Genomic DNA, 12,135 nt, shown 5'->3' with positions numbered 1-12,135 from the left:
ACACAAGTTTTTAAAAGAACACAGAAGTTTAATTTTTAGAAATAATAGACCCACAACCTAACTGCAGGGGTCTGGGCTGACTGTCCCGTCTGATTCATGATTTCACTCCCTGTCCAAGCAGCTTCCAAGGACACACATGTGCAGTCAGTAGTCCGTCACACTTGAAGTCCCTCACGCGTGAGCTATATATGCAATAAAGAATACGCCTTGCTGCTGCGCCACCCACCCGGGCAGTTTAATATCCACAGTCTTCTATGATGTGTCTGCCACGTGGTAGATATTCAGAGAACTTGTTTTAAAGTTTATGCCTTCTGATTCTGTGATTTTCAAAAGAGGAACTTTTTGGAAATTAAGGACTATTGTTTGATAATTATATGTAATTAAGCTTTAGCATTAAATTAATTTCAATTCTGTCCTCTGTTGTATTTGCCGGCGATGCTTTCGGTCACAGCGTGGCAGGGGAGCAGCAGCGAGGCTGCAGGACGCGCGCGCCTCGGCAGCCCGGGTGACGTGTAGCGCCGCGCCGTGCCCTCGCTGCTCTGTCGGGGCCGCATCTGCCGCGGGGACGTGGCTCACGCCTGCGTGTTCAGTCCGGTTTCTTGTTACGCCTTAGTGGTCTACTAGAAGGATTAAAATGTCAACACTTCTTTTCAACTTCAGTGGACTAAAACATAGAAACATATGTGTAGATGACATGCACATCATTTGTACCTTGAATTTGTGCTCCTGAGCCCATAGATTCCTTCTCCTCGCTCTGCTTCCAGGGCTTCCTGTGGGAAACGTGGGAACTTCCTGTGATGTGACCTCGCCGGGCTCTCCGGGCTCCAAGGCTGGGTCTGAGCACACACGGGGGCCTGGGTGGGAAGTGACTAGCGCAGAACAGGTGGTCCTCACGGCGCAGCCAGACAACTTCCGTTTCTGAAGCAGACAGAGGACACCCTTCCCTATAAGGGAGTTGTCAAAAGACGAATTCAGACGGTGACATTCTACTAAAGCTCCAGTTTTGTCCTCATTTTCTTCCTCTCGGAGCAGCAGTCTTCTGGGTTAACTTCAAAATAGCTGAAGGTTTTTGAAAAGGGAAATGACGGCGACAATATAAACCACAGGCCAACCGACTCCTGTTGCGGGAGGTGATGGTGCCCCTCCCATGTCCCTGCTGACGCCAGCCGCAAGCCCTGGCAGCTGCCCGAGGGCGTGTCCTGGCCAGTGGAACAGCTGGAGTGTCCGCCAGCGTAGGACCAGCTAAGGTCCTGGGGCAGCCCTCAGCCAGGGAAGACTGCAGCAGGAGGGCAGGGAGGGCAGAGAGGCCAGCGTGTTCGGCCGGCCCCCTGGGTGGCAGTTTGAGACGGCGTCAGGTGTACAGATTTATGGCAGAAACTCCTGTTTGGGAAAAGGAGAGGGGCTGGCGGGGCTTGGCCAGCCTGCAGCGTGGGGAAAGAAGCGACCTGCGTGAGGGAGGGGGAAGGAATTCAAGACTGTCTCAGACGTGGGTGCAGGTCTAAGGAAATCCCAGTGAGGCTGCCAGAGCCCTCGGCCCAAAGCCACGCTTTCGAGGGGTCTTGGGCCTCCAGAGCGCCTGCCTTGGCAAGCCGCTGGGGGACCACAGCTCAGGCGGGTGGCCCAGTACAGCTGAGGGCTCTCGGAGGAGATCCGAGAGGCATGACTGTTCGCACCAGGCTTCCCAGTCTCAGAACACGTAGCTGCAGGCCCTGTCCCCACGGCTTTCGTTCCTGGGGGCCACTTCCCGCTGTGACACAGCCTCACCGCCCAGACTGGCCAGCGCCGCGGGAGCCGTAACGCACGCGCCCTCCTCGCAAGGACAGACCGGCATGTAGAAGCCCCTACATTCTTTAAAGCTGGGGTTACTGAAGTATAGCTTATAAACATTAAGGGAAGTTATGTATAAGTTCAATGAATTTTAACAAATGCCTCACTTTGTTTTAAATGCTAATTTTCCTTGAAATCATGAAACCCTCCTAAAAAGTCAAATGTCAGAGAGCTGCAACAGACGGTATGAAAATATAAGTTGCCACGTGGTCGTGGTTCTTCGTGGTTACAGGAACTCATCTCTTAACGCGGTGTTATCCATATAGTCAAGGGGGTGCTGCCATTCACAGATCACAAGGCCCCTGTGGGCTGGATTTGAGAACAACCCGAGTTTCTCTGTGTAGTGAGAACAGTGAAGTATGTCTGGATCGAGAGGCCTCCCATGGCAGCGAGGCTGTCTGTTTTGGAGGCCATCCTCTAGGACTGAAATTGCCTGTGGGTAGTAGGTACACAGCCCCCGAGGGCAGCCTCTGCTGCCCCGCTCAGCAGACAGGCTAAGCATGGTCACATGGGTAGGTATTCAGGTGCACCGCGTGGCCTGCTCGGACCCCGGCCCGGCCGTGGGTCCCAGCCTTCCCCAGCCCGGCAGCCCTGACTCCAGCAGAGGCTCAGGGGTCCCACCACGCAGCATGTTCCTCAGCACACATCCTGTGGCCCAGTAAAAAGGTCTGTAGGAAAATACACCTCATATCCTGTACTTGAAGATTCAGAGCACACGGTAAACTGTAAAAGATGGGACAAACCCTGTAGAAGACCCTTTAAGCTACTTTACAAGAACACTTTGACCACAGCTTACCTTTTACACTTGACCTCAAATGTGGGAATTCCAGACGTGCGCTGCTTAGGGACCAAGCACGAGGTGACCAGTGAGCATCCGACGGCTCTGACAAGGAGCTGTCCCTCCCTGGGTGCTCACAGACCCCTGCAGGTCCTGCTACAGCAGGAGCTCCAGCCTCTGTCACCTGACAAGAGCCGTTTGTGTGACTGGATCACTGACCATTTTCTAGCACCTACAACAGGTGAGGAAATGCAGGCTGTGAGGGAAAGGCAGACACGGCCGCCATCTGTCAAAGTTCAGCCCTGTAACGTGGCCGAGTTTGTTTATGTCATTGTTCCGGGTAATCATGAATCACTTCTCAATCAGTAAATCCTAGCTGTAATTTACTGGGGACATGCTATTAGACTGGGCTATTTCGGACTTATAGGGATGGCAATTTCATGTTTCAACCTGAAAGAATTTGCCCAAAGGAGAGAGAAAGGACTTGGTTAAAAATCAACATGTGTAGATCAGGGTATTGGCTTTAAATTGGTTGAAGCTATTAGAGCTGGTATCGGTGACACCTACCTGGGACTTTTGAAGAGTCAAGCAGGTGTCAGCCCACCTCGGTGGGCCTTGGAGCCGCCACAGAAGCTCGTGCCACCCAGCCTGCCCCGGAAGACGTGTTTCAGATCTGGTGAAAGCTGTCCAGCCACTTTCAAGGGTTGTAATGAACAAGGAGGTATAGATAGGAAAACCGACAAATATCAGTTTTTAAAGGGCATTAGTAAAACTAGGCCTTATGACTTCAAACCTTGGGCTGTGCTTATGAGAAAATGATGTTTTGAAAATATTTGGGAAAGCGGTGGCCTTCTGAGAGCTCGAGGAATGAGCCCTGCTTACCCTCCAGCGCTTTCCATTTAATTTGAATAAGAAAAGGACGCTTAATTTGAAATAAGAAAATGCCATTCTCGGCCACTCCCATGTAGTTTTCTCTGTCAAATGCGATCTCCCGTGGAAATATTATTCTGGAAAGACACGCACTCATGGACCAGTAGATGATCACGCGAGTTTGTTGCCGAGTTCGCTGGAGAAGCCACGACAAGCAGCCGGCGCGTTCTCTAAGATGGCACCAAGGGGAGAAACGGCCTTCGGTCCCCAGGACTCGCTCCGCGAGCCTGCCTGTGTCCTGGGAGACAAGTGGCCTCTTTTCTAAGGGATCACAGCCTCTTCGGGGTCCTGAAACCGGGGCGGGCCAGCTTCCCTAAAACGGACAAGGAACGGGGAATCGGGCCCCCGGGCGGGGCCTGCAGGGAAGCGATCCTGTGCGCTGGGCCCGGTGTAAGCGCTGCTTCTGCCGCCGGCGCACGAGCACTGCAGGGAAGGAGGGGCGGCAAAGGCGAGAGGAGAGCGCTTCCCAGCCTGCGGGTCCTTGGGGTTTCCCATTCCGTCGGGGCCGCGGGCCTGGGCTTCATTTCCACACGTGGGTCTGTTGGGTGGAGGCCGAGCGAGACGCCCGTGGGAGGGCGCCAGCGGCCAGGGAGCGCGCTGCGCTGAGGAGTGGGGGCGCGACGCAAGGGCTGGATGCCTTCAGCGGCGCTTCCGCGGGCCACTCGGTGACGACGACAGCCGCCCGGCCCTCCGTACGGACCCGGGCTTGCGCCTTCCCTGTCCCCGCCCTGCGTCCAGAAGAGCGCGCTTTTCTAGAGCGCAGCGCACCCCGAAGAACGGGCGCCCGCTGGGCTGCTCCGAAGAAGGCGCTGGCTTTGCTCCCCGCCACCCGCCTGGACGCTCAGAGTGACACCATGGACAGCTCTCCAGGCATCGCCCAGCGGTCCTGGCAGGCTTTCGGCCTTGCCCCTCGACCGTCCGGCAGCCCATGGCGCCAGGGGTGGTCCCGACACCCCGCCCCGGAGCACCGGTTCGTGCCCGGCCCGCAGAGCTCTTCCCCGGGGTCCCTCCCTTAGCTCTGAAGGGCCCAGGCGCGGAGCCAGGGAGATCGCCCCTCCGTCCCCGGCAGCGCCAGTGGGGGGACCTGCAACTGCGACCCGGGGACACACCGCCCGCGGCCACGGCCGCAGCGCAAGAGGCGGCCGGTCCGCACAGCGCTCCGAGTGGGCGGGGCCTCCCTCCGGCGCCCCGCCCCTTCCCCGCGGAGGGCGGGCCTTCCGCCCCCGGCCTCGGCGCAATGCGGAAGAGATGGGCCCGCTGGAGCGGAAGTGACGCTTCCGGCGGCTGAGGCGGCCGCGGCTGCGGGAGAAGGAGGAGGAGGAGCCGGAGGAGGAGGTGAGCGAGCCGGCAGGGGCCGGGAGCGGCCGCAGCCGGACCCACGGGCAGCCGGGTGCGCGAGCGGCCGCTTCCGGAGGCAGCGTCCGCGGTCGCAGCCGGGCGGAGCGGTGAGGGCGCCGCGGGCCGCCTGGAGCGCGGGCGGGCGGGCGGACAACGCGGGGCGCGCGGCGCCGCCGGGTGGGGGCTGTGGTGACAGCGGCTGTCAGCGCCGCGGGACGGGACCCCAGGCGGCTCGGGCGCCGTGGACGCCCTGGGTCTGCGCGGCGCTCCCGGCCGTGCCCATGGTCGTGGCCCGCGCGCGCCGCCGCCTCGCTCCCCGGGCCCGGGAGCCCTTCCCCGCCCCCGCCCGCATCTGCTGTGCTCGCCCGCAGGGCCGCCGCGCCGCCGGGATGGCGCTCAGCAAGGGCTTCCGCGTGCACCGCAAGCCGGAGCCGCCGCCGCTCAGCCTGCTGGTGGAGACGCGCCACAAGGACGACAGCCTGCTGCTCGAGGCCGGCGCCGTGGCCGTGCTCTGTGAGTGTCTCCGCTCCCATCTTCCCCCCGCGCGCGGCAGGTTTCCGGGGGGACGGCGGTGGGGGGCGCGCAGGGCCCGGCGGCCGCTGTTTGCGGGCGCGCGTCGGGCCGTTGCCCCTGAAACGGCCGTTCTTCCCCGGCCACGGCTGCGGTCGCGCACGTCCCCCGACGCACAGGATGGCCCGGACCTTCCCGGCCCGCGGCGGCGGCGGCCGGGGCGGGCGACGGCCTGTCTGATCGACGTTCGGGGGGCTCCTCGGGGGTGGAGGGGCTGTGACCCGCCGGCGGCGTCTCGGGGGGACGTGGCAGTGAAACGCTGTTTGACCGTCGTACAGGAAAGCGCGCGCGCGGCGGGTGCCCGTGGTTGGAGCTGTTCCGCGGGCAGGTGCGTGGGATTAAAAACGGAAGGACTAGTTCGCAGACGACGCTCCTTTCTCAGCGTGAGGTCCTGTCGGAGAAGCCCCGAGCGGGGCATCTGAAACGCGACGGCGGCTGGGACGCGCCCCGGTGGTCACCGCCCCCGCCGCGGCCGGGTTTGGATCCCGGGGGCGCCCGGCGCGGAAGGGCCCGCGGGGGCGGGAGGCCGTGGTGGCGGGACGGCCACCCGCGCGGACTCGGCCCACGCAGGTCGCGTCTTTACCCAAGTGAACAGTGTGACGTGCTGTCACGTTGACTGGCGTGGCTTTTCTCCGCGGGACGAGCATAGTCCCTGTGCTGATGGGCCCTTCACTGACAACAGCCGGGGAAATCGTTTTCAGCTGCTTGTGGTTCTGTTGCCATGATCGGATTTTCTAATTTGTCTGAATTCTAAGTGTTTCTTTAGTTGTGGTTCCGGGTAATGACAGGGATCCGGATTTCCAGCTACGAAGGGTGATTGTGTGCAGCTCTCGGGGTTCTGCTCACTTCACTGGGTCTGGACACCGAGGGATCACGATGCTTCCAAATCCAGCAGCCGCCTTTTATGCCAAAAAAACGATTAAAAAAAAAATTCCTAAGCCATCCATTTGGCATTAACATACATTTTAAAGAAAAACAATATCAAAGTTGTTTTCTTAACGATTAGTTCTACTTATTTTCATTAGATTTACACTACGTAAGTGTTCTTTCAGGAGAAAAAACGTTTGAGCGTGGCCTCTCTGTAAAGCCAGCAGAAGAGGATGTGTAATCTCCTGGGAGTGCTGTTAGCTTCCCCGTTACAAACTTTACAGCAATACTTAAAACTTTAATGTTTAAGAGCTGACAGACCTTTTTATAAATCCTCTGAACTACGAAATTAACTTGGCGTTCAGTCTGGGCCCGCACTGCAGCGTGTCCTGTGCTGCGGAGTGCGCGTTTTTGGAGCCTTCACGTGTTTCCACGCCTGCTGTTCCAGGGACGGTGCGTGGAGAACCCCGAGCCGCTCCCCTGTCTTCAGCAGTCCCAGCCCCTCGCGTGTCAGTGCAGCGTGCATAGGGATCTGCCAGAGGAATCTCCTAAAACGCTTTTGATACTAAACGGAAGTGTAACCCCATTTTCCAGTAAGATCAGGCGCAAATTCCGCAGCCTGTTCATCCCTGCGTTCTGTGCTGTGGCCCTGCCATGTCGGCCAGTGGGGGTCCCCTTTGGGGAAGCCAGCGTTTCCTCTGTGCCCGCCCCAGGCGCCCTCCAGCCCCCACCCTGCTGCTCCCGGAGACGTCCTCTCTCCAGGACGGCGGGAACGCCCTCCTCTGCTCCCACACCAGCCGTCAGTTCCTCTTCCTTCAGCGGAGCCCGCCGCTCGCCCTCCCGCTCACTCAGGGGCTTTCCTTCCCTTCGTCTGGGTGCAGTTGCGTCTGAGCCCCAGGCCCAGCATGGCACGGGCTGCTCCTGGTGGTCTCTGCGTGTCTGTGTGCAGGTACACTTCCCGAAAGGCGGTGGTGAAAGGGACCCTAGCCGGCCTTGGGCTCTGGCTGCCTGGCTGTAACACGTCAGAGTAAAAATTAGACATCTTGGGCCACACCCAGCACTGGGGATCAGCAGGCAGTGAGTTACTTTGGCTTATGCCAGAGGTGCCATAAGATACCCAGCATGAAATCTTATCTGCAGTACGATTAGCACATATCAAAAAACGGAGTGTAAGGGAAAATACAATGAAAATAATCTCAGATCAAGGATCCTCTTAGGACCAAGTATCCACTCATGCGGCCTCAGGACTTTGTCTTTAGGTTGATAGATTCTAAGCCTAAATCAGTCATGATGCTCTAACTTCATCATTACAGGCCCTGGGGAGGCTTTTATAAATCCTGGGGCCTGGGCGCCGGCCCCCCAGAGATTCCGAAATAATTAGGGTGGGATGGTAGTTTCTGAGCAGAGTTTATATAGGCCTTTCTGTGATAGATAATGGGGTAACTTTGGCTTGCAAATTTTATTGAAAATAACCGCGTTAACAGAATTCTAATGCTATTATTGCTGTGATGGAGCCAGTAGTGAGTTTTCTCCAACCCACAGCCTGGACCGGGTGCTAACGCCTCCGCGGCTCTTGCTGCGGTGCCGCCGCGTGCTGTGGGGCTGTGTGCAGGTGCCACCGGGACGCCTGCCGCTGGAGGGCAGACCCGTCTGCTCCCCTCTGTGTCCCCGTGCTCCTGCAGCGTTTTCCTCACACGCGTAGGGCGGGTGGTTAGGAAGTCAGTGGCACGGGGGGGAAGACTCACCTGAACGAGACAGCCGAGCGGACAGAGGTGCGCCACCCGCATCTGAAAGTAGGTGCCTTGTTCTGTGAAATCTGTTTTCTGTCTTTCACAGAATTACTCTTGGGCCGAGCTGCTGATACAAAGGACATACATGCTGCTCAGCCCTATTTGTGAAAACGCTGCTGGCGATAGCTGTAACCACACTGTGGAGGTCTTTTTGAAATGCCAGTTGAAAGTGATGAGTGCTATTTTTGACTTTTATGAATACTATTAACAATTTATTCTAAAATTAAGTGGAAAATAATTTTACCATTGATTTCTTTTATTGCATTTATTTATTTAAAAACCCTTATGTGTTTGTGCCCTTTTTTAGCGTTACTCCTTTAAAGGTAATAATTAGTCTGGAAAAATGTCCATTTCCACTGCAAGCCTGGCGTCTGGAGCGGTGGTTCAGTGTAGCAAGTGGGTCCTCTGTCACCGGTGCGCTGCGTCTGGGAGGCGTCCCTTCGCCCCTGTGTGCCTCTGTGTTCCCGGCCTGTGTGCGGTTGTAGACACACGGGCCGTCACAGGGGAAGGCCAAGTGGCCCGTCAGACAACGCCCGCATTAAACTCTCAAGCTGCCTCATTTTTCACCCCATTTCCTGCTTCTTCTTATTAAATAGTGACTAATTAAGGAGCGGTCAACACGTGGGACCTGGGAGACGATTCTGAAAGCAGAACGTATGGGTTGCCTGTTTAGCAGATGGGGACACAGGGTGTATAAATTCCTCTGGCAGTGAGAGCTTTTGCTCGTTTGGATACCACCTCGTAAGGGTTACTTCTCTGTCAGGGGTGAGGCTTCAGGCTCTCCAGGTACCACGAGCTGAGTCACATCGGCACCCAAATTGTGCACGTTAAGGCCACACCCCTTCCCTCTAGACCTGGGTTTGCTCCGGGTCGTCCGTCTGAGTTTGTCTACCTCATTTTTTCTTTTATCATGGAAACAGGAGCCATGAAACTGTAGGACAGGATTTTGGAGGTCTCAGTCACAGAGTCGGAAGTAGCGCCCCTTTTCTGGGAAACTGCACACAGGAGCGGAGGAACAGTAGTGAAACGGTGGGGCATTTACTGCCAGCCTCCTCCACCAGGCACAGCCCGAAGCCAGAGGCCCCTGAGCGTCCCGGCTGCGTGGTGTCACCGGGGTCCCCTGGAGTTTCTGCAGCAGCCCTAGGCCACAGCTCTGTGTAGTAATAGGTTCGAACAGGAGACATCTCTGTCCTAGCCACTTTCGTGGCTGTTTGAAACAGAGAATGCAAATCAGTTGAACGTAACTTGTGTCCTGTGTAACTGCAGTTATCTGCTAATGGGACATGTGTCCCTGCTGAGCGCTGCACAGCTTTTCGAACCTTGGACTCAGATAGGCCAGGGCCGCCCTCATTTCCCGTTCCGCGGCGACTTACCCCAGCAGCCACGGAAAGCCCAGCCTCAGAAAGCCGCGATGTCAGCCAAGCACTGTCCTGCCCTCTCATGTGGAGACTCGGACACATCAGGCTCCCGGCCAGGGTCACGTCTGGCGCGTGCCGAGCCCCTCCACGGTCCCGCTGAGCTCAAACACCCCGCAGCCCCTGGCGGTCCGTCCGCGTGTCCTGGAGCAGCGCCGCGCACAGTGCAGGGGACGCCGCATTAGTCTGGGTCTGTCCCGTTTAATTCCGCCGTCACACGTGTGGGAACTCGGGCTTGGCGACGGGAAGCGACGGCTTCCCGTTCGCTTTCCGTCGCCGCAGTCGTGCTGGTGTGTTGTGGGGGTGGCGGTGGCTGTTTGGGGTTAGGGGGCGGGTGGCAGGAAGAAAGGGGTCCCGGTGGGAGGCTGCAGCCACGAGTGGAGACGAGTGCATGGCTGGTGAGGGGTGTTGGACGGGCCCTACTCTTGCCACAGACCGGTGAATCGGTGGGGGAGCTCCGGGTGATGCCGGAGGGCCGGGGAAGCGGTGGCGGAGGAGGCGGTGACAAGCAGTGTGCATGGCTGTTCCCTTTTACTTGATGGCCAAGTGCTGCCAGCCGCCGGCACGGCCTTCAGATAAGCTGTAGGGCCCTATCTCTCCTAACAAATGTTCAAATTGAGAGAAGTGACTTTATCTAGTTGACTTGTTCTGCCCAGAAATGATGAAAGGTAGACTTGTTGTATATCACTTTATGTGAGGGCTGCAAAAATTCATTTTTGTTTTGAAATAATTTTTGGAATGTTCATGTTTAATAGACATACATTAAATGTCACCTTGAATATCAACACTTAAAAAAGCAGCCAGCCTCCGTGTCCCAGTCTGGTCCGGGTGGCAGGACTTGCCTGTGAAAGTAGGAGCACCTTGTGGTTCCTGCGCGCTTTCAGTTCTGACCACTTAACTTTGCTGTGAGGAAGTGACAGGCGAAGGCAGACTTTCTCCACTGAACAGTGAAACCCCGTTATGAGAGTTTTTATGACATGATTTAAGGTCTGTCAGCTGTTCTAAATTGTCCTCTGAAATATAACCAGCCCAGGACTATAACAGGATGTTTGCTCCCGACCTTGATGCTGTAACTGCAACTGAATTTACCTTCCCGCCTTGAATGACCGCAAACAAAATATATGAAATAGTTTTCAGACCCTGAGTGACAGGTGGCACCAGACACCCTCCCGTGACGCCAGCCTTAGATCGCCCAGCTCACTACCTTGAGGGCTCCCAGGCCACAGCCACGGGGGCATGAGCCCAAGCAGAGCCTGGCGGTCTCCCCGAGCTGAAGAGGCAGGAGGGACGTTGGGGACGCTTGGAGCTGCACAGAGGCCCGCAGACACGTGCAGGGGGGTTTACTGGTGACGTCAGCCGCACGCTGATCAGTCCCCGTGCGAGGAAGCTACCGGAGGCAGGGAAAGAACCACCCAAAAGGAGCTGGCAGAAGAATTCCTGGAGCTCACAGCGTGGGGAGTGGTTTGTGTGCTGACCAGGCAGGGCGAGCAGTCTTGTCACACTTGGGGAGTTGGGGTGAATGTGCAGAAAGGTGTGATTGTCAGTAACGGGCCGAGTGGCCCGCCACTGAATGCTGCCTGGTCCTGCCTGATGTTTGAAAAGCAAGACCCAAAGGGATCACACTGTTTCCAAATCACTATCACAGAACAAAGTTGAAGAGTGTAAGAATACCACACACACACTGTCCAGAAGGTGTCCACCCATGTATCTGAAAAATAGAGATATTTATTAAAGAAGATACAAGAACATTGTACACAGGACAGTGACGCCTCAGTCCCCTTCAAAGTAGGCACTGCGGACCTCACACAGGTCCCCCAGTCGCCATCAGCTGCCCCGTCATATTTTCCTGAAGCTCATTGATGGTCTGAAATCTCTTCCGTATCAAAGGCGATTTTAGTTTTGGGAGAAGCCAGAAGTTGCAGGGCGCCAAATCTGGGCTGTAGGGGCGCTGAGTCACCTGCGTGATATGATGTTTTGCCAGAAAACAGCACGAGACGGAGACGTGACGCGTGAGGGGCGCGTTGTCCTGACGAAGCCGCCGATCACCCGCTGCCCAGAGCTGCGGCCCCCGAGTCATCCCCGTAGTTTCTGGAGGAACGTTCAAGCTTCACACAAAATCTTATGCGTAGTTGCTGCAACCCGCTGCTTCGGACTTCCGCCGCCGCGTGCCGGCCCTGCTGTGCTGAGCGCCGCCGCCCTGCAGTGCCGAGGTCAGCGCTGAGGCCTGCCTGACACTCGTCGTCTGTGGGACCCCGTGTCCTGTGCTTCCTTCCTTTGAGCGGTCCGCGGACCTTTAACGTGGGTTTTAACTCGGACTAGGATTTAAGGTCTGTGTGTCACCACAGTGTACTTCCTGTCGTCCCTTCCCGCCCTCCTCTTTTTGTCTTTTTTGAATCAGAAAATGAAGTTAGTTAAATACTGAGAGAGGGTTTAGTCATGGCTTCAACGAGGAACAGTCAGTGTATCAGACTCGCTCCTCTTTTCTGCATGAAGTGAATTTAGAGTTAAGGAGCCCTTTGCTGTGCCGGGGAGACCTCATGCGCTGCCCAGCGGGGAGGGAGACCGTGTGGGCTGGTGGGAGCCTCAGAGCTGCCGCCACGTGGTGGGCAGAGCTGCTGCT

General features: G+C 57.0%; 1 protein-coding gene across 1 annotated transcript in view; it reads left to right on the top strand.

The window, feature by feature from the left end:
• The first annotated feature begins 5,260 nt into the window (after positions 1-5,260).
• SYNJ1 (synaptojanin 1) overlaps positions 5,261-12,135 on the top strand; it is a 73,091-nt gene continuing 66,216 nt past the window's right edge. The window contains exon 1 of the mRNA XM_090271420.1: positions 5,261-5,386. Within this exon, the coding sequence (XP_090127546.1) occupies positions 5,263-5,386 (124 nt within the window). The 5' untranslated portion in view covers positions 5,261-5,262. The remainder of the gene's footprint in view (positions 5,387-12,135) is intronic.

The sequence above is a fragment of the Furipterus horrens genome, unplaced genomic scaffold (genome assembly GCF_987537825.1).
Source record: "Furipterus horrens unplaced genomic scaffold, mFurHor1.1.pri manual_scaffold_1, whole genome shotgun sequence".
Classification (NCBI taxonomy): domain Eukaryota; kingdom Metazoa; phylum Chordata; class Mammalia; order Chiroptera; family Furipteridae; genus Furipterus; species Furipterus horrens.
The sequence above is the reverse complement of the archived record's forward strand: the minus strand, read 5'-3'. Positions and strand labels throughout refer to the sequence as shown.